Genomic DNA, 24,146 nt, shown 5'->3' with positions numbered 1-24,146 from the left:
GGGTATAACTTAATGAAGAGCATGCAGCAATCCTAATGAACATTTCCACATCACATACCCAAGGATGCCAAAGACGGGTGGACACCAATCACGAGCAATTTGCATATTCAATATTCTTTGATTTAGTGCTGCCATCCGAAGCATGCTAATCAGGACTACACGAGTGTTAATTTAGTTATTTACAAAATACTGAATGTTCTATATGACGATCCATTGTTATTTTACGAGGAAAGCGCTCTATTGTGTATCACATCAACGTCCATTACTCGTTGTTAACGTTTGTATATATACACACACACCACCACCACCACCATCTTAGTAACGTTTTATGAAGCGTTTGATCGTCTTACAAATGTTTACACGAACTTATATTATACAAAGTTTTCATCTAAGTTTCGAAAATGTTTATCAACGGAATTATTCACGAGGCGACATCATCCCCGTGTGATCAAGGTGACATACTTATGACGTCACAAGATACGAAATATCCATCATAACTGTCATTTTAAGCTTAAATCGTGTTAAAATTTTGCCGAATATTTCGCTTTTATGCCTCGAATATTTTGTTTAGAAAAATATTAAAGAATTTTTCTGGATTAGAAGATAGGAAAGTGAATTCTTCTGTGAAGGATGTTGCAATACTTTCACATACAAATAATAATAATAATAATAACAACATTCGAAAAGCTTATGGTTTGATATTGTACATCGATTTTCATTATAAACGGAAGTTTAAATTGTGTAAAATGAAATATCGATTGAACCGCGAGAAGTTATAACTTCCTTCCCGTCTTTCTTTCATACATTTCGCCCAACTCTCTTAAAGCGGTGTGTTATAAAACCCGCCATTTTATCTTAAAAATTAATTAAACTTTTAAGGTAGTTTACATAAAATTAAATTACAACTACTACGCCTCATACGATTTTATAAAAAGTTTAACTTTATCTTAAATATTTTTTAATAAAAGTTTTTTTTTAATACGTTCTACGTACTAATTAGCATAGTAATTTCTAATTTGGCTTTCCGATCGATATTATAGAAAAATAAAATTATTATTTTATCTTTCGGCATATTAAAAAGAAAAATTAATTGAAATTTAATTACTTTTTTAAAATATAATAATTTTCTTAAAAGTTTCTAATTGTTGTTTCTCTTAAACGACGTCATTATAAACATTTAAACGTAATAAAAATGATAACATAATCCTTAATTTAGCAAAAGTTAAGTAATTTATATATTTACTAAAAGTAATTAACGTTATTTAAAACGTTAATTACAATTTAATGTAATCTTTATAGTTTTTAAAACTTAATGACTATAGTTTTGCTTGCTGCCATCTGGTGTTTAAAAAAGTAACTATTTCATCAAATTCTTATTTGATACTTTTTAAAAATTAATAAAGTTAATTTAATTATTAATTGCTTATAAAATCGTTAATTATATTTATATATGAGTTTATAAAATAAAACTGTAATTAAATTTCGAAAATTAATATTTTATTCAATATATTAAAAATAAAATTGCGTGTTTTCAAAATAGGAAAAATATTTACTCTAAGTAAATATTTATCAAATATTTTGAAGAATTTTATGTATTTTCTTTATTAATTATTGTATGATTACTTACAATCTTTATCGCTAGATGGCGACATAGCTTAGTAGGCGAATGTTTGAAATTTTTAACTTCGTAATTTATTTAAATAAATCATTTCGGAATTCGTTTACGTATTTTTTAAATAAAATAATTTTCTTTAATTATTCAATTAATTTTACGATAAAATATAATTTAAGTCACGTGACTTAAGTATTAATTGTTTCAATAAATCAAAATAATCGAAATTTTAAAAATAAATACAGAACTTTTTAAAAAATATTTAAATTATTCTAATACTATTTATATAATATTTACGTGAATAAATGTATAATACTACATAAAATATTATTTTTAATTATTTAATATGATGACATCACTAATTTAATTATCATCTGTCATTTAGCATATAAAATTTAATCAGTTTAAAAAAAATAACTAAAAATTCCATAATTAATATTGAAAAGATTTAATTATAATAAAAATTAAACAGTAATATTTCTCAATTATAAATCAATTAAATTAAAATTTTATCATTTAGTTTAAAAGTAAGAAAAAATATATTCTGTTATCATTTTATATTTTATATTATGATTTTATTCCAAAGAATAATTTAATTTTTAAATATTTATATTTTAATAATTTAATAAATAAAATAAATATATCTTCAATGGTTAATCAGTTTATTCTCGTGAGATCATTAATATAAATTTTCGCTAACAGATGGCGACTGATATTAAATTAAATATTAATTAAATTTTATAAATAAAACAATAATAATTATTATTATTTTACTTAATTTTTTCTAATATAAAATTTTACAAATAGTATAAATTTAACCCATTTATAACAACATAAAATTAAGACAAGCTGATTGGCTGGAACAAATTTAAATGTTCTAAATGTTCTATTTTTAACCAATCAGTAGGCGATACAGTATATTTAAATGTAATCCATTAACGATAAACCTGAATGGCATCACGTTTATTCCTAATTTTATTAATAAATTTTTAACGGGATGTATAACATTAAATCGAATTACTAGAAATGGAGGGCATAAACTTTCACATGGAAATGATCCATTAAAACTTTACGAATTTTTCAAAAAAATATATTTATTTTTCGTTTTATTAGAAAAAATGTCTTACATTTACTGTATTTCAATTATGAAATCGATCGGATTTATAAATCTATATTTACTACTAAAATTAACTTTTAATATTTATTTTTTGTAATTCTGTATAAGGTTTAGTAGAGTCATAAATCAGATATCTTAACTTGAAAAAAAAAATTATTAGATGTACAGTACATAATTTTATTTATATTTGTAAAATAACTTGGAGCATTAAACTGTGAAAATGTTGCTTTAAAAATTGCAAACTTATGAATTTTTAAAAATTTTTTGAATTATCGCTGGATGATTCAGTCGTTCAGGCATCAGACTACAGCTCTGGGGATCCGAATTCGGTCGAAAACCCCAGTAATTTTTTGGAGTTTTCGACCGGATATTTCAGGATCCGTACATCACCATTTTGGGCCTGACCGAATCCACGATGGGCACGGAAAAGGGCCTTCTTAATGCTTACAGAACAATAAAGTAAAACAAAAATCTTCTATGAGTAAGGGAAAAAAGCCTTTCAGTACTTATAAAGCAGAATGAGTAAAAAACATTGAATATTTTATTTCTTATATTTAAAAAATTGCAATTAATTAAAAAATGAACTTTTAGTAGCGTTTTTAAAACTTTTAAATTGTTATATTATAAAAAAAGGCAGCATATGATTGATTATGCTTAGAAATTATTATTATTATTAGTGTATAGAGCCTATTCAAGAGTGCAGGCTGAAGAAAGGAGGAGAGAGAGAGATGAGAAAGAGGATGAGAAAATGAGGAGAAGATCTCAGTGGGGTACTGAATAGATAGGATGAATGAACAAGTAAGAGAAAATAATGTTTAAAAGTTTTTAAAAAATTAATAAAAATTCTAAAAATTTAAAAGTTATAGCGATGTCTTCATATTAAAGAAAATTAATTAATTTTTTAAAAACATTATTTTTGAATATTTACAGTTTTTATATATTCTAGCCATTATAAATTATTTTATGTAATAAATTTTCCTATGCTTGTTTTTGTAACAATTTTATCTAAAAATAGAAGAAATAAATGCTTATAAGATGATATTAACATCATATTTAATTCGCACCCGGAGAATCTCTTTATCTACAAATACAAAATTCGTTATAAATTAAATAATTAAAATTTATTAATTATACTTCATTTTTTAAAACTTTATTCCTTAAAAATTAAAAAATAATTAATAATATTTTTAATATATATTTTCAATTTATATAAAATTTTCGCGTAAACAATTGGTATTAATTAATGTATCTTAAACGATAGGCTTTTCTTATATGAATATAAATGATTTTATGTTCTTATTTATTTAATTCAAAATCTAATAAGTTTTCTTACTAATAAATAAGTTAATTATAATAAACAGAACATTTTTAAAATTAAAACTTTAATCTTATCGCTTGTTAATTGTAACGAGGTGCTAGAGATGATGGTGATAAACTACTAGAGATTGTATATCATTAAGAATAATTATAAAATATATTTAAATGATTATCTTTTCTATCTTTTTTCTCTTGTTAAAGATTTAAAATAAGTCCATTTAGGTAATGAATTCATTAAATTCAATTTATTCAAATATCGTTGATTGCATTATTTATTATTTCCTTTGTCAATTATTACAGTAGAGCATCGATTATCCGACTTAATTGGGGACTGGGGTTGGTCGGATAACTGAAAAGTCGGATAACCGAAAAGTATGAAAAAATACATTATTAGTATAGTGTATTAGGACTGGTTTAAATACTATCCTCCCTTTCATGGTCGAGCCAGTGCTGCCAGCTAAAACATGCAAAAATTTAACAAAAATAATATTAAAGTAGCCAAGACATAACCAAATATTGTAGCGCCACATCACTGGAGGACATTTGAATTTGCCGACTAGAACGCATTCGGTTAATCGGGGGTCGGATAATCGATGCTCTACTGTATTTCAAGTAATTTTCATAAAATTTTAGCTGTAATTTTTAATAATAAAAAAAATTAAATAGTTTTTTTAGTTAATTTCCCTTCCTATCTTTAAAAAATAAAAAAATAAATAAATAAGTGAATAAGTAAGAAAAGTCATTATAAATTTAATTTAAAAATTAAATTTTTAAATTCGTTAGATTTAAAATATTCTGTTTATTTATATATCTTTAAATATTTAAATTTAATTTTATTGAAGAATCAATGTAAATAATAATTTAAATTCAAAAAATATATATATTTAAAATAATAATAATAATAATAATAATAATAATATTTTAAGGTAAAGCACGTAAAATAATCGAAACGAGTAGAAATAAAATAAATTTAAATTAAAACAAATATTTGAATATAATTTATAATAAAAAACTGAACATACATTTATTTAAGTTTTTTAAAATTTTTAAATAAAATAGATGCTTTTAAATCCATTACTTTATAAATGATATTTTCAAGTTTACGATTAAATTATTAAAATTAAATTAATTTTAAGTATACAAATGTTAATTATATATACAGAATGTACTGTAAGAACTCCGTGCTGATATTTTAGGGATAGATTCTAGGAGAGGGTCGCCCAGAGGGAAGAGCCGGGGATTGTTCTCCAGCAAAGTACAAACACTTTGAGTTGTCAACTTTTTAAAGTACTTTTATACTTTTTTTTTTAAAGTATAAAAGTACTTTAAATAGAAGAGTTTTTTTTTTAAAAAAACTCTTCTATTAGCGGATTGTGGCAAATAAATGTTGCCAAAATAGACCCTACTGTAATAAATGTAAACAAAGCTTCATCCCTTTATGATTTTGTAGTATGCCAGTAACAATGTTTGTATTCTCCCCGGATAAGGGGTATATCCTAAGTCAATAAGAATTTGGTTTGCAGTATTCATCCTCTTTACAGTAAGAAAAAATATGTAAAGCAAGAGTTTTTTCAATGTAAATTTATTTTGAATAACATTTCGTATTTTTCAAAATTAAACAGAATAATTTACAAGAACTGCTGAAAATGTCCTCTTTCTTTTCCTATTCTCTTCAATTATGATTCCGCTGGATGCGGAATCATAATTGATTTTTTGGCAGGCCAGATCTCGAAAACAAAGCCGAATTCGAAAACGTGTATACAGGATTTTTTTTTTTATTTTTCACCTTAGAATCTATTCCTAAACTATTGACACGGAGTTTAGTTACGCCGTATATAAATTTTATAATGTTAAATTATGTTTTTCTCGTGATTTCAATCGATTTTAGAAATTCACTCCATAAATATTTAAATAATAACATAAAAAAGTCATACATTTTTACTAAAAATATAAATAAAATTTCAGTGGCTTGTATCCTTTTTCTGAAGGAAAATTTCTAAAGTAAATTATTGTTACTTATATTACTACATTTATCTTCAATCATTTGTAGCAGGTGCTTTTTTCTCATTTCTTAATTGCAAAATAAATTAATCTAGAATTGTACACACATATATATATACATAAATCAGTAATTTTTTCATAAAAATTGTACCAAAGAAAGAAAGAAAAAAAAAAACACTAAATAATAGAAATAACAAATTTAGAAACTCTTCTGAAAAATACTTTTTAATTATTAATTAATATTAACTTACACATTTAAAAAAATATTTGGCTTAATTCCTTTTTTAGGAAGAAGTTTCAATAATTTTTACTTGATATTAATTATAAATAACATTAAAAACTTTTTGCGATTTATTTAATTATAACATAAATGATTTAATTACAATTAGATATTGATCGCAATAATATTTTGTAATTAAATAAAATTAATTTTAAAACGATCAGTTTCAAGTAAAGCTACAAAAAGGAAAAATTCATTGATTTCAGCTTTTGTTTAATTGAAATAAAAATTAATTGTAATTAAGAAAATTTTGCTTAATTAAAATGAAATTAAAAAAATCAACTAAAATGAAAGATTTTGTTTAACTGTATCTTAAAATTAATTACAATTAAAAATTTTGTTTAAACAAAACTTTTAATTGTAATTAATTTTAAAATACAGTTAAACAAAATTTAAAAAAATATTAATTATAATTAAAAAAGTGAAATCGATTTAAATAATTTCGAAAATGATTTAATTTAAAACATTTCCGGTTCTCGGGGAATTTAATTATTATTTCTAATGTATATTAATGAAAAAATCATGTTTTGATGCTAAATTTAGTATACTTGATCTAATTAACAGCTTATTTAATGGAGCGAATAGTCAACAACTTTTAAGAGCATTTTGTTAGCAACTTAATTAATGAAATGCTTGGTTAACCGCTTAAAATAAAGGCTATATTAAAAAAAATTAAGAAAAAAATGACGACTAAATTAACTTTTTTTTTCTATCTTTTTAACTGTATTTTCACTCTACTTAAAATATTTAATGTAAAATTTTTATTGTTGGAGGGCGGGGGAAGTATAAATTCTTGAGTTTTTAAATTAATATGCAATTAATGTTTTCTATAATATTTTTTAAAAATTCAATAAAAAATATATATATAATCAACGGCACGAATTTCTTAAAAATTATTATATTTTTTAATAGAATTTCACCGCTTTTTGAAGCGAAGCGCAGATTTTCATCCCGTCTTGATCATTAATCAAAGTAAAAAATCACACACGTTCCTAAATAATTAATAAGAAATTTATCGACATTATCAATTAATCTCCGTTATCGCCATTTTTTAACATTTTATTATTATTTTTTTCAATTAACATGAATATTTTATTTTGAAACACTTTACTCCCAGGGGGAGCGTGAAACTTAAACGTCATTATCACATGACTGAGACGTCACTCGTCACTACTTCTGAAAGCAAAGATGGCGACGGATGCTCGTCTGCTGACACACAGGAGAAGTTTTCTTTTCCTTTTAACATATTTACAACTCAAATGTGTAACGTCAGGTAAGTCGACCTTTTCTAAATACATTAGTTAGCGTTTTTAGCATATGAATAGCTTATACACGTGCTTTTAAAGCCGATTGTGTGGAAAATAATCAATTTCTTCCGGCAAAACATCGTGATGTTCGCATCTTTTGGGTGAAAATAAATAGAAATTTTTATTGTAAATATATGAAATATTAAGGAAATTTGCATTTTTTAGTATCTTTTCGAGGGGTATTATTGGAGATAATATTATTTGAGATTGAGAAAAGGTTTAAAGTTTATTATTTTTAACATATTTTCCTATTATTTTTTAAATAATATAGAATTTGAATGAATAATTCACTTTATATTATAGTTTATATTATAAACAGCATTTTTCTCCTTTTTTTTATTTATATATTAGTGCAAGTAGATCTATACAGCCTACACTTTTCCCTATAATCACGACCAATAAAATGTGTGTTTTTTTTTTTTTTAAACAGGAAAAGGCATTCAAAATTAATTTTTCTACATAATTTTAATTGCATAAAAATTAATTCTGATCTTTAATTGTTATTTTATACTTTGGTTACATTGTATGATGATTATAATCAAAATTTAATTGTAGAAATGTCTTTAAAGAATACCAAATTAAATTAGTTGCTATGACTTAATCAAATTCAGTTATGATTATAAATAAAGCTCCGATTTTATTTTAAAAAGACAATTATAATAAATAAAATAAAGTTTAAGAAGTTTTAAAATAAAACATTATCTTTAATGAAATTGTAATTAAATTACTTTCAATGAATATAAACTACAGAACAGATTTATAAGTATATTTTTATTTTTGTATAAGTTAAAACTGTATAGATTATAAATACATTTAAAAATTAAATATATAAAATAAATTTTTATAGTTTAAGTGACTAAATCAAAGTTATAAATTAATTCAAATAAAATAGGTTAAAAAAATATTAACAAATTCCATTAAGCAGATTAAATTAATCCCAAGTTTAGAAGTAAACAGTAAAGTTAAAAAATATATATATTTTATATATATATAAAAAAAGTAAAATTGTAATGCTAAATTATATAAAGTGAATGCCAAAAGATAAAATTTTTTTTCTTCTTCTGCCAAAACATAAATGACTTTACAAAATTTTATACTGTTTACTCGTAGATAAACTTTTCTGCAATGCATTATTACTTCAATTAATACAAATTATTTTTATTCATGAAGTAAAAATAATAATAATAATAATTATTATTATTGTAATTAAGACTTAAGATGATAAATAAGAATATATATTTTAAATATTCTAAACAATTGTGTATCTAGAAGATATATTTAGAGGGATTAATGCTGCTTTAATGTACTATTAATGATTTAAGAGTTAATTATTTATACAGTAATTTGAATTATACTATGGTGCATTTAGTCACTTAGTTATATATTGATTTAAATTTGTATATACATACATGCAAATAATTAAAATCTGATTTAGCATGGACTTATCTGAATCAAAATGCTTTTAAATTTGTTTATAATTAAATATATTATTATGTGGGATTATTTTAGATTAAATTATAGTGTAAGTTTTCACTATATTTATCATATAGTGTATACAATCAAATTACAGGACATTTATATCATAAACAGGGTTTTAAATTACATATTCAACTGTCAAGTAAGTAATGTTTAATATGTAAACTGTACCATTAAATTCTTGTGAAGTGTAAGATTAGGTAAATGTAGAATTGGAGTAAAAATATTTCATATGTAATAAATAAGTCATTTGTTTGTCTGAAACAAGGAAAGGGTGGCGTGAAGTTCTTCATTTACAATATCAGGAAAATAAAGAATATAAGTAGGCGTGCTTCTAATTACAAATAGTTACTGACCTTGCTGTAATCAAAAATATGTTCAAAGGAGCTTTATCGTACAGGAGAATTAAAGCATTAATGATATGGAAATTATGAGGCTTGATGAATTTCATATTTAAATGTCAACTACATCTCGAGAATTCTCTATAAATCGAGATTCCGATAAAAATGAAGCGGCTGCTGTATTATATTTTAATGTTATCTCCCGTTTTTTGGAACCTTTCCATAACAGCTGCTGCTCGTTATTAGAAAAAATAAAAGAGAAAAAATAGATATATATGAGTATCTTATAACGAATTCAGGTGCTGTTTAAGTGTAAAAAAATTGCTTTAAGTTAGAAAAAAAGTACGTTAGAAGATGAATATTAAACAATATATCGAGCCGAAGGAATATGTTTTAAAATATAATCAACTTCCTTAAAACGTAGTGGAAAAAAGGGGGCGATGGCTGGATTTCATCAATATTATTCCTTGCCCGAAGCATAACAGTTTATCAAAGTAAAAAAGCAAAAAAATAAAAAATAAATAAAAAACGATTTGGAAAAAAATCCATCGTGATGAGATAGTCGATAATTCTCATAAGGGATTTGTTTGCTTGGGTCATTAACTATTGTAGATCGGCCACCCTCCTTTGACAATGGAAATATAATCTGTTATTTTCTAAATCACACTAGTGTCCTAGAAGAGTTTGAAGCACCACACAAAAGTTTCTTCGTGAGATAAAAGAATATATACACCCGAAGTAGCTTCTTCCACGAATGCTTTCTATGAATAAACCAGTAGAAAGTTCAGAACAAAATTTTTCTGAAATAATAATCTTCCGTTTTATTTAATTAGATGCGTTAGTCGTCTCTTCCCCATATTGATCTGCTATTATAGTTGGGTGCGCGTGCCGACATTTTCCCCTACCTGCTGCATTTTTGGACATTTGTTAAATAATATTTTCCGTGTTTTGAAGAGAAAACAATGGAAAATAGCAAAAAAGACCTTTTTTCTAATCGGTTGTTTTGGTTTAATTCGGTTACTTTTACCGTGTTACGTTTGTTTCTTAATTAATATTCATTATAAATAATTCATAATAGGAGGGAATTGTTGGTTAAGTAGAAAACATTAATATTAATCCTGTCTCCAATGTTAGAAATTCAAATTAAGGGTGTATTGCAGAAAAGAAAAACAAATTTTTGTTGTAATCCTTGAGAAAATAACATTTAAAGCAGATCGAAGTTGTTTTTTTTTCCTTTTAAAACATTTTTTGAACACGTGTAACCGAAAAAGTAACATTTTTTAAAGTAGAAGAACAGCATTTTTTTATGTTTTAATGTTAATAAATTGTTTGGATTTCACCCTTTTAGAATTTGTGAATGAAATAAATACACATTTGTATAACATAATGTTTAACAATGTCTTAGTAGTGTTATCTTTTGCTTTCAGCATTGGTAATAACGGAAATGACGGAAGCACGCGAGTTAAGATCCTACAGGAGCTACCACGAAGTGGAAATGCACCATTATACCATCCCTAGTCAAATATCGTTAGCAAGTTGGGAATTCAAAGCTAATGGAACATCGTCGTGCACTTCAAAAAGTATTTTAGTGTAAGTTGCACCCTTTTTTATGATCTATTAGTTACTAAACATCGGAAAAAAACGCGACAATACAAAAAAAAAGAGCAAGAAAAGAATTCCATCATTCAAAATAAATGGAAATCCAATGGATTCGGTATTAGATTTAGCAGCTCGCGTCTGGAAATTGGTTGCATCTGTCGAAACAGAAACAAACATTCTATTATTTCTACGGAATTTTTTCGGTTTGTGTACAAGAAAGTTTGTTGCACAAACTGGCAAACCATTGATTTGCTCGATGATCTTTTATTACCAGTAGTTAAATGTCAGGATTGTGAGGACGGATAGAATTAAACCCGTGATTTATGGAGAGCTTTTCCCGTCTTTTCCTCTACGTTTCCGAATTGGTGACATTTCTCTAGTCGAAAACTCATCCTTAACAATGGGAAACACCGTAAAAGATTTGTTACCGTTTAATTTTAACAGACGTCAACGTTCTGAAATGCTAATTTATGATCCGGCAGACAATTAGCTTATTGCATTCTTTAGTGTTTTAATCTTGGAGAATTTATGCAAAGTTATTAGATTAGTTTGTAAAGAAGTCGGTTTTAAAAAAAGGGGAGGGGAAAGAACGGATAGAAAACGTGATGTTGCCTATTTATTCTGGTGTTATTGTTGAGCAGAGAAAAGCGGAACCATAAAAAATATATAACATGAAAAGGAGCCATTTTGTGTTTGCAGTTTTGTTTGGTAATAGGAAGAAAGAAAGAGGAAAAAAATGGTTGCTCGACTGAAATATGTGCTCTATCGCGTAGTTTTTTGAATAGAATTTATCGTTTTTTTTTTTTTTTGAATTTTAGAAGTGGAGAAAAATTTCATTGGTTTTTTTAGTATTATAAAAGCGCAGAGTTGTTATTTTTATATTATTATTATTAAATTCGCGGAGTAGTTTTTAAGTATTCGCGTTTGTTAGTAAGTTTTTTTTTAGATGAAATTTTTCATTTATATTACTTTTTAAGGTAAAAAATCACAAAAACGGTTAAGTAACATTAAAAAAAAACGTATTTATAGTTTTCTTTTGTGAAATTTATCTGTTTTTTGATATTTTTGACGCAATACGATCCAGGCTATGTTCAAAAAAAAGGTGTTAAATCTAAAAAGAAAAAATACTTTGAAATCTTACTCCTGCCTTTTTAAACCGGGGAGTTAATCTTTTTAGTAGACATCTCGATTGTCTTATTTTTTTAAGTTTCATAAAACAATTTAAAAACCGTTAGCGAAAGCGTTTAAGTAAGAAAAAGACAGATTAGTTAATCTATAAAATTCCTCTTTATATGCGCTACTTATTTATTCTACGTTAAATCTAGATATTAACGTCAACGCTAAAGGTTGTTAATTAGTATTTATCGGCGTATCTAACATTTAAACTTGTTGCTACGAGACGTAATCTTCTAAGTATTCTGCTGTTAAGTCTAATGCACTCAAATTGCTTTCTGCGATGTCTTTTAATGGTTTCCGTAAGGGGAAAAAAGTAAAAAAAGATTTCTAACTTCGCGAATAAATCATGAAATATTAAAAATTCAACATAAAATTAAAGGGAAAAAGAAGAAGAAGAAAAAAAAAAGGTATCGTGACAGTGCAACTGATACTGTTTGAACAAATGGTTGAAAATTTTATCGATTGTAACCAATTCTGTCGAAGTTTTTCTAGTAAGCAGTCAAGGACGTCGTTTAATTTTCTTTATATCGCGCTATCCACTCTTTGTTATGCAAATTTAGGATATAGATTTATAAATAATAAAGCTGGTGTTATTAATTAATGGCCACTGATAACAGTATCAAGTTGCTAACATAATGATGAAAATTGAAATGGTTCATTATGAATTAATTTCTTAAAATGTGTTGTAAATTTTATATTTATTTAATAAGCTGGCTTTTCCTATTTTTGTGGATATCTCTGAATCTTTTGATTGTATATACCACACCCTCTGACCTATTTTAAACATTTCAGACTTAGTACATAATACGATTATAATATGCTGGAAGGTTTTTTCTTATTCAGAAGTTGGAAATACATGTTATGAAAGGACATGACAAATCCATTAACACTTTACCATTTCTGGTTAGTGATGATTAGATTAGAAACTGAATACAAAATAATGACACAATTTTTATTACAGTGGAGAATAATAGGTACAAGAAGGCATTTATTATCCCTGAATTTTTATGCAGCAATGTCTTTTGAAATGTATTTTTATTCTTTATCTCGAGTTTGACACACCTATAAAAGAACAGATCAATGTACTTTGGGAATAGTCAATAGTTCGGAGACTATTTGTTACTATTCTGACAGGGAAATATTCAGTTTTTTCTTCTTTAAATAACATATTCTACATTAATTTAAGTATGAAGAATTTGCTAACTGAAAAATTAATATTAAAAATATTGTTGAAATTCAAATAAATTATATATATAAACTAGCAAAGGTAATCAGGCCCAGAAGAATCGTTTTGCCTGCATTCTGAATATAAATAGACTTCCAAAATTTAATTTTATGTAAATTTGTGGGTTTCTTTTTATTTAATTCATATATTTTTATGGCTTTTAGAGAGGGATGGAAACATATATTTGTGACCCAGACTTCATCTCATTTTTCTCAGTTTTCTTCATTTGATACACAAGTTTAATATATGCTTTTAACTTAGTTTTATTTATCATATAATTTATCTGTTAAGAAATTAATTTTACAGACTTGGAAAGAAATAGGATATGAAAGAAATTCTAAAGAATGCTACATTACATATTTCTATAAAATTAATTATTCACTAAATTACTTGATTATTAATTATTTGTAAATTTAAATAGAATAACTTGACATTATTGATGGATGTCTCACCAACCTTTGGTAATTTTAATGAATACATAAATTAAATGTCTAGAAAAAATAGTGCAGATCAGTATTGAAACAATTCTTGTTTAATACATGAATGTTTAGCCAATTAGGATAAAACTGTTACGAGTATATTATTTAGAAGAAAAAATATTTTTTAATGTTCAAACTGTTTGAACAATTGGAAATAATGGTTGCAAGAACAATAGTTAGAGAGGATTAAAGATAGAAGAGATGATGATAACATTCTATTACAGTTATTGCTCTAGCTTTAGTTATGTTCGTTTTATTACAATGTTTAATGAATACATTCACATTTAGAATTTAATAAATGAAAGAATGATGTTTTGTGTGGGAAGGAAATTAATTTAGCGACGAAAGATGAAAGAAAGTTCCGACTGAATTCTTCCTGTTTAGTTCATAATATTTTTTCCGTCAATTTATTTCCATACTTTTCAACAAGATTTAAATATCAAATATCCTATAATAAAAGCATAAAGTTAAAAGCTTTTTTGTGTTTGTGATGTATTTAAAAATCTGCTTATTAGTACTAGTTTGTAGCATAGCATATATATATAATTGTTATTTGTAACATAAAATCTGTGTAAGTCTTGTATTTTAACTCAAAAAGGTAAAGGTAAAATCTAGTACAGCAGTATAGTAATGTTAATGAAGTCTTGAATTAATTTTTAATTAAATCTGTTGAATAATATAATTAAACTATATTTTGTTATAGGAATTATATAAAAACTCATTGGTAACAAAGATAAAAAGAAAAATAGTTAAAGAAAGTTGTTCGAAAGAAAAGAAAGATCTTTCAAATAACTTTTCTTTACATATTCAATCACTTTTTATTGTCGTAATCTTACTGCAAAAAATCATAAAATTCACTTTTTGGGTTGTGGAATTCGAATACAATATTCCAGTGTTTGTTTTTTATGACCATTCTACTGCTATAAATCATTTTCGATTCAATCTTGATTCAAGAAAGATTTATGATGGTTTCTTATAGCAATAAAGTACCTTCCAACAGACAAACCATAAAATTTATATTATAACATTATATATTGTAGATGTAACTATTGTTTGATCCTTAATTTATAAAAGTTTATTCATTTATAAAAACAAAGTTTTACAGTGTAAGTTTGATTTTTCTTCTTTTTTTAAAATTTTATTCATGAAAATCTTCTGTAATGTAATCAGTAGAACATTTATTCAGTAAATTTTTGGATTAAAATATTTATAAATAGTATTTAAAAGTTTATGAATTTTTAATGTATTTTATTATAATTAAGTTTAATCTCCAAGGATTAGGAAAGAGTTGATTTTAATTACTTTTTATGGAGACAAAATTTTCGAGGATTTAATAGTTAAGTAATTTTTATTATATTCTTTTAAAGATGTTAAATAACTTATTTTATGCTACATTTACTGACTTAGATGAGATATTAGATGTTTTTATTATCATATCAATAAATTTTAAATGCTTTTTATATTTATACAATCAATATTTTGTCGAGTGCATTGTTTACCCTGTATGATATTCATTCAATTCTAGTATTGATTATTTTTATGGACGTTTTTATATTTTGATTTTTTTGAAAAATGTCAGTTGCAGTGGATATCTTATCAATAAATGTATTTTTTTAAAATAGCATTTAAATCTGGAAGAGATATGAAACATAAATAGTATATAATATATTGTTATAATTCGTGTATTTGACATTTTATTGTTATATTTTAGTGCATTCGATAGAGATTTTGGGTTTAATATTTATTTATTTATTTTAGTTATTTTAATATTATAACTTTATTTTTAATACTTTTGAAAATAAAATATAAATTTTCTATTTATATTTTATTTAGGTCTATACATAAAAAAACTTTTAAAAATATTAAACCTCGGAAATTTAAATCAATTATTAACAAAAAATTGAAAACTTTTTAAACAATTGCTCATACTTTATTAAAGTATAATATATACTTTTATTTATTCAAGGATTTTATCTTCATGAATTTGTAAGCTCTAATAAAGTAGGGTTTGGGTCTTGTTTCTTTAGTGGTACATCAGATAATAATTATAAAATGTAATTGAAAAAGTAAATTAATAATTTTTATATAATATAAAATTAATATTTTCATTTATTTTCTTGTGTTTGGCAGTTTATAACATATAAAATGCATTAAAAAGAATTTCAATAAGGATGTAAAAGATAGAAATCTTTGAGAAATAATTTTTGTTTATTTGGATAAACTGAAAATGTTTTTCTTTGACTTCTTTTTGACAATAGCATTATTATTATTATTTAAATATTTTATTTAATAATTTATGATATCAAATTTAATGCTAATCTTTATGTATGTAGCTGTTTTGAATTGAATAATCTTTGAATTATAATCTAAAATAGGAAGAATTTTGCAGCTATTTTGCATACAAAAGCAGAAATATAAAGATCTAGGGTAAGATTTGGTAATGGTGTGATTATAGGCTATAGTTGATTCTCTCCATTACTGTAACCTTATGTTATGAAAAAAGCAGTTTTCTCTGCACAGGAACAAAACTATTCTATTATTTAATTATATATCAAGAACTATCTACACAGGTTTATTAGCATTTTCTCATATTGCCTGCTATCAGATAATTAGATGGAAATACTTTATTGTTTAAGCTTGTAATAATCATTGTGTGGCATTAATATTCATTTAGTTTTAAACTAAATTATTATTATTCAAACATTTTTCACCTTAAAGTGTTTTTTGAATTAAAAATGTTGATATTATTTGTAAATTTTGATATAAATTACGATCTATTTTAAGTAATAATATAAATTATTCTATTTATATAATTTATTAAAAGATGATAAACTATTATATGTATATGCTAATATAGTTTTTAATGTCCTAAAATAATACTTCTAATTAATTTTACTGTGTTAAATTCTACATTTGTATTGAAAAGCATGTATATTAGTAATGTAAATTGATTGCCATTTGGTTAATAGTTCTTATTTATTGATGTATAATTTTATTTATTGTAAATAATAAAAAAATACATTTATTGTTTGGAAGTTGACTGTTTGCTAAGCTTTAATTTAAACAAACATTTCAAACATTTAAAAAAGTTTGTATTTTATTTGTCTGTCTGTTTATTTAACTAACTGGGAGATCAGTTGTTCTCAGTTTCAAAGAATGTCACAGACTAAGGGGATGTTCATAAACTACGTCTGAATTTTTACTCCCCTTCTGTCCATTGTCCCAGTTTGTCCAAGTTTCCATAACTCTTTTTTGGACATCCAACAAAACTCAATTTCCCTCAAAATCTTTATCACTTTATGAATAAAAAAATGTATAAATTGTGTAAAATATAATGAAATAAAATGATCATCCATTTGAAGTTCAACTCCTCCCCTTCCCATTGTTGGACTTTGTTTCTCTTGTCATAACCCCCTCCCTCATTTCCATTGTGGATGTCATTTATGGTTTGTTTGTAAAGTTATGGCAATGCAACACTTGGGCAATCTGCATAGGGGATGCCTTCTGGGTGGTCTTTTCAGAGAAACTGGCCTCTATTTAGGCATTACAGACGAGGAGAAAATCTGGAAAAATTCCATGTGGCCAGCCCATCCGAGCGAGGTGCGAACCCACGACCGAACTCCCAGTGTTCAGGGTACGAAGACCGCTTGGCCACTGGTGAGCCCCTGTCATTTATGGACAGCCCCTAATAGATTTTTCAATTTTTTTTCTAGTAATCATTAAAGAAAGAAATGTATTTTTCACTTGTAACTTTTTATTCATAAGAATAAATTTAGTAACAAAATTAAAAATAGAATTCTTTAAATAAATAATTTAACATGTACAATAAGTTTAAACAAAGGGTAGTCAATATGATTATTGTTAGATTTTCAATGAATAATTTTTAAAGTATCATAAGTAAAGAAATAACAGTAAGACAATAGAACTGTAATTATCTAATTTCTGGGCTCAATATTAGCAATAAAAATGTATTTATCATAAAATGCTTATTTTTATTTTTATGGTTTCTTAGATTAATTTTCCTATACTGTCAAAATTTCATTACAAATAGATAGGAACTAGTGTTACCACCTGTTCGGTTTTCACCCGGACAGTCCGGGAATTGACTCACTGTCCGGGTGAACTATTAATTTTGTCCGGGAATTTCGTAGAAATTGTGAAATTACGATAAAACAAAGTTCTTGCAAATATTTTTATAAATTTACACCATTTGAACAGCGAAAGACCTCACACTCATTGAAACTCATCTGTCATTCCGCCGTGCTACTCTGTTTACGCCGACGTATGAGGCGCAACCTGCCTCTTGACCTTTTTTTTTTCTTTTACTTGTACTGTATGTCCGTACACGTCTTCTATGGAGCTAAATTATCTGTTCTTTCTTTCTTAATTTAGGTTACATACGTTACTCTTACGCAAGTCCCTAGTCCGTAATTGTAACTGATTTAGAATGGCATGAACGTTATTCTTCGCACTGTAAAATGACATTGTGCATGTGTCAGGAACTTCCGTTTGAACAAACCTGACCTACTGTCTGGGTCAGTGATTTTGTAAAGGTGGCAACACTAATAGGAACACTAAGATTTCTGGAAAATTTTAATATGAAGCTATGAAATCTAAAATTTAAATTTTTTATGAATTGTAAAAGATAGTTTACTTACATTCATGTATAAATTCAAGCAAATCATACTTTCATATTTAATCTTTTGGCATTTCTAAATAAAAATTAACTTTTTTAATACTAAGAGTTTGAAAGTTGACATTTTCTACATTCATCTATTGATCTAAATATCAATATCAATACACGTGTAATAAAAATATTGTTTATTTATAACTGTTATAAATGTATGAATATTCGAATTTTAAAAAAGTTTATTTTCATAATCTATGTAAAAGTTATAGATTAACAATAAAGAACATGTCTAATAATTTATTAATTTACAGTAGATAAAAGCTATTATAAATTTATTTAGTTCATTATCTACTGTATATGTTTGGTCAAATTATTATTTTAATATAAAATATATCAATAAAACTTTACTAGTAGTAGTAATAAATTATTATAATTGTATAATCAGTAAAACTGGAAAAATCTTCATTATAAATAAAAATGCTAAATAACAGACAAGTTATTTTGAAATGGTTGAACTAAACTAATCTTCTATATAGTCTAGATCTTTAAAGTATTTAGGTCAGTTCTGACAAACAATAATTACACATAGTTTTCAACTTTGTTGAATGCAGTCAATTAGAAAATGGATATTGATGACATTAAACTTGTACTAAAAGACAGGCGCGTAGTAAAGAAATATCAAATATTTTTTGAAAGTTTCTTTAAAAGAAGAAATCTTCATTATGTGATGCAATAAACACTAAATTGTTATTAGAAACATTTTATTGTTTAATATCTGGATATCCTTTAAAATCGTGTAAAAGTATTTTTATAGATATTTTGCAGAAGCATACGTTTTTATTTTTAGAGAATATTTTATAAATTATTATAGAAGATAATTCTCAATTTATTATAATTATTAAAATAGAAAACTTCAATTTTTAATGTAAATATTTTAATTTACAGATTTATAGTTGTTTTGGTAATAGAACTCTATATAAGCAAGTCTTGGAAAAATTTACTTTGTCTAGCAATATATTTTAATTTGTGAATAATTATTTAACTTTTTAAAACAAACTATTGGATTAACTGCTTTATTTATATAAAATTTCACATTAATTTTGTAAGAATTGTTAGTGAAGCAAATAGCTCTCTCATTTTTTTTTTTATTGCGGCAACAAGTGATAAACCCTGTCATTATTTATAAAACAAATGTAATTGGTCATAAAAGGATTTTTTTATTTGTAGATGGTGTAGTTATTAACACACCCCCACAAATGTTAAAAGGTCATTTAGGAAGAATTTAGAAATAATTTGCAGTTTATAGTAATTATATTACATTGAAGGTGTTAAAGCAGCAATCAAATATAAGAAGTATGTCGTAAGAAACATTAAAAAAATAATATGTAAGAAAAAACGTAAGTGGATTTTATTAGAAGGAATTCTGATACTTTTAATCTTATTTTTGTTTTAAATAACTTCGGTTAAAAATGCAGTTTTTTTTATTTGTTTTTGTTTATGTAATGTTAATTGAAGATTTTTGAAATATTAATTATTTTGTTTCAGTTTAGTAATAAATACATTGTGAACATTGAATCATATCTGTATAAAGTCAATGTAAAAAATCTTCTTAGCTTATAATATAAAACAAAACTTTATTTGAAATATATAATTGGATTCAGCTTTGTTATTTTACAAGTTATTTTTTTAATAAAGATAAGATGCAATATAATAGAATATCAGGAATACCTGCCAGAACACAAGTGTATTGATCAAGTAAAAATTTATTTAGATTTATTTTTAAAGAAGTGGGCTAATGATTTTTGCAATTTAAGCTACCAGTTTCAGGTCAAAACTTGATAAAATAATAGTAATATTGCAAAATTCTTAAAACATCACTAATTCTTTAATGGTATTTTAAACTAAAGATAACAGCTTAAGTCATTGATAACAATGTAATTCCAATAAATTTGTTAAATACCAACAACTTGTTCTATATTTGCCAGTATTAGTTTTAGAAGTTGAACAGAACACAGTTTGTCTTCCAACTGAACTAGTGATGACATAGATACTTACTTATGTCATCACTAATGGTTAAACAAATATTTTTACATACTAACTTACACTCTTTCATCTCTCCTTACAAACATATGTTTTAAATGCACTTTTTCTGCTTCCATTATAAAATAATTGAGATAATTCACAAAAAAAGGTATGAACTCTAAACATAGATGCTTATTATACATTTATTTTCATAGCTTAACCTTATATATATATATATATTTATAAATAAAAATATAAAAAAACTCATCTATTTTGCTTATTTGATACGTATACAAAATCAATAAAAATTAATCCAGAAATTATCCTATTTTTATGATCAACAAAATTGTAAATATTTGAAATTCAACATAAGTTAATAAATAATTTTTTTTAAAAAAATATTTGGATTTTCTTATCATGTCTTTATAAAATCAAATATTTATATTATATTGTAAAGTATTGTAAACAAAGTTGTAAACAGAGAGGGAACGAAAGAAGCGCTGACCTTGCTAATTGCATCCATGTGTGGTCCAGTAATGGACCACTTGCCCAATGGTGAACTCCTGGCCATAAACAAGTGGGTCGGAATATCAGCAGACATAAATGTAAGCTTCACTCATCCGATAAAAGCGGACCTGAGTGAAAGCTGTTCGTGCCAGGAAGATTTGTAATTGGTCGGAAATTTTCATCCAAAAAATCCTTAAATTCTGGAGTGAACAGGAGAGGGAAGAGAAGGGCAAGAGACTGGTAACATGGAAGTCTCAGGCACTTGGGAAGCCCGCTGAGCTTGGAGGGAGCATATGCCTCTGGTAACTATCTCGGGGATAGGTAAGTGCTGAGATTGGACAAACCGTGCAGTTGAACCACTCCACAGGCTGACTTGAGGCCTCTCCAGAGTTTAATAGTTCCTGAGAGCCAATCTAGTACGTGAGGCACCACGCTTTGTGTATCCTGTATTTACTGTGTTTTCTAACCTGTATACTCTATATATATATATATATATATATATATATTTTGTAAATAAACTGTAAATATTGTCTATCTTGAGTGTGAAGGTGTGCTTTCAATGAACCTGAATCACATCTATATCGAGTCATGATAATATGGCAAATCAACTCAACTCACGAGATGGAGTTTGGGGAAGAAACTTCACTTGTATATTTTTTGGCATATAGTGCTTAAGGTTCTTTTGAATGTCAATGTTAATCTATTCCATAGAAATTGTATTTTAGAATGAAATTTTTTATTGAGTTCTTGACTTTCTTCAACAAACAAAAAAATAACTTTTCAGAGCAATCAGTAACATTCAAATATAAATTAAAATATTTTCTTAATACTCAATAAAATATATTACACTACTTGTATTAATGAAATGATATTTCAGCAACATTTTTTTTGCATGTCCATAGTTTTTGATTGCTAAAAATATTAATTAACGATACTTTCATATCCTTATATAGTCTGTGTGTATTATTCATCATTTAATTTAAAATAATAAATTTTAAATTCACTCATTTGTAAAGTAATAATTTTTGTTCACTTACAGTACGCTGCATTTTAATGATAGCTAGAATATTTGGTACTTTATTCATCAGTATAGATACCTGTTATATATAGTAACCGAGTAGGAAGGTCTAAAACAATATACAGTAACCTTTTTATTTATTTTTTCTACAAGTTCTCATCTAAGCCACATTGAATTAATTACCTTGATATTCTGTTAATAATAGAAAGAAAAAAATAGCTATTCTTCTTCCTGTATTATTTTGCTAAATGAAACCTCTTGATGAAACATTGCGTATATTTTATTGACAACTCATTAATTGCCATATCTTTCTCTTTTTTTCACCTGTTATTATAAAGACCTATTTTTATATATAACATTATTGTCATCTCTTTGTAATCAGAAAATCAATAAACTTATTTCAGTAATAGTATTTTTCATCTTTATTTTATTAATATATATATTTTTTGGACAAATATATAATTTTTTTAGTAAAAAAATTTACTCTGAAATCTCAAATAAAAGATGTTCTTTCATAAAATTTTAAATTGTCCTTTTAAATGCTTATAAATCAAATATACAACAAATAATCAGTACAGAGTCGAGAAATTTTTTGTTTAAATACTTTTGAGAATTTTATTTCCAGCTTCAGAATTAAAGCAGATTGAATAAAGGCAAGCTTCACCGACTTCTTGATTACTGGTTAGATATAAAATTTTAAGTTTCTCTTCTAATAGAATTTTTCTTTTTGTAAAAGTTTTCGAATAGTTCTTTCTTGGAATTATGATCTTTTGTAATGTAATATTTTATTGGATACAATAAATTGTTGTATTGTGAAGGACAGTTGAATATAAGTAATCTATCAAACCAGTGATATTTCTCTCTTTTCAGCTTATATCTGGATAACTTACTATCATGTATATCATTTTTTTTTTTTTTTGTATAATTTCATCTAATCGATATATTGAAACACTATCTGAAATCTCACTAATAGTTATAGTCTAATTCTAATCCACTAAATAACTTAGAATATAATAAATTTTACAGGATTTACATTATATAAATTTTTATTTTTGTAGAAATTCAATTACATCAGCATTTTTACAGAAATTAAAATTTAATATTTTATTCAAGAATTTTTTATCAATAGCTTAAAAAGAAGTAATCTTATGTTTTTTGAAACAGGATTTTATAAATCTACAAACGAATTACTTTCAAAAACTTTTAAAATTGAACCAAAATTAAGTTTTAGTGTTTTAAAGATAAAAATTTTCCAATTTCAGACAAGTTATGAATTCTTTGTGCAGAAATATTATTTCTTTGAATGAAAATTACTGTATAATCTTTCCACACAGAAAAAAAATTCTGATTAATTCTGTAATGTTACATAAAATTTTTTCAGTTAATTATAATAAAATATTGATAAAGTCAATATATCTAATTATAAATTATGAGAATTGTAAATTATTTTAAAAAACATTATAATATATTGATTAACCAATTAAGAGATTTTTAACTTGAATATATTTATTAAATATAATTTTATAAAATTTGATATGTGAAAACTTATTTGAACTACTTTAAATATAAATGGTTGTTTGCGTATAGTTTTAAAATATTCTAATAGTTATATAAAAGAACTAGTAACTATTCTAAATTCATATAAGTTGGAAAGTTTTGGATTATATTCTGACTTAAAGTAGAGCCGTACTGTATTTTTATTTTTCCCCAGAGCTACAGTAGTGATACCATTCAATCTTCCTTTCATTGTGTCTGTAGTATGTTCACAGGATAAGTTCAGCCAAAGTAGTAAAAGTAAAGTCACTTGCTTTAAGTGACATGGCACAACCCAAAGGATTTTATGTCATAAAATACCAAACAAACAAACACTTGCATTATCACAAGTTTTCATCCCTATAGAATTACAAAGAAATATTTTCTCATCTGTCTCACTTAATCATGTCTTTTCTAAATTGAAATAAATGTTTTTTAGTTTACTTTCTATATATCAAAATAAATGTGTCCTTATAAAAGTCAAGGTAGATGTGACATAACTAATG

General features: G+C 25.0%; 1 protein-coding gene across 3 annotated transcripts in view; it reads left to right on the top strand.

Annotated features, from left to right (window-relative positions):
* The window catches only part of LOC136973337 (transmembrane protein 8B-like), a 75,932-nt gene that overhangs the window by 1,095 nt on the left and 50,691 nt on the right, over positions 1-24,146 (top strand). For 2 of the 3 annotated variants that reach the window (XM_067268071.1, XM_067268070.1), the window contains exons 2-4: positions 3,414-3,527; positions 7,445-7,600; positions 10,879-11,041. In XM_067268071.1, coding sequence (XP_067124172.1) covers positions 7,516-7,600; positions 10,879-11,041 — 248 coding nt within the window. In that variant the 5' untranslated portion in view covers positions 3,414-3,527; positions 7,445-7,515. The remainder of the gene's footprint in view (positions 1-3,413; positions 3,528-7,444; positions 7,601-10,878; positions 11,042-24,146) is intronic. The other variant, XM_067268072.1, reaches the window with a different exon arrangement.

Source organism: Centruroides vittatus, unplaced genomic scaffold, assembly GCF_030686945.1.
Source record: "Centruroides vittatus isolate TY-2023 unplaced genomic scaffold, ASM3068694v2 contig_3146, whole genome shotgun sequence".
Taxonomy (NCBI): domain Eukaryota; kingdom Metazoa; phylum Arthropoda; class Arachnida; order Scorpiones; family Buthidae; genus Centruroides; species Centruroides vittatus.
This window is presented reverse-complemented; position numbering and strand designations above follow the sequence as displayed.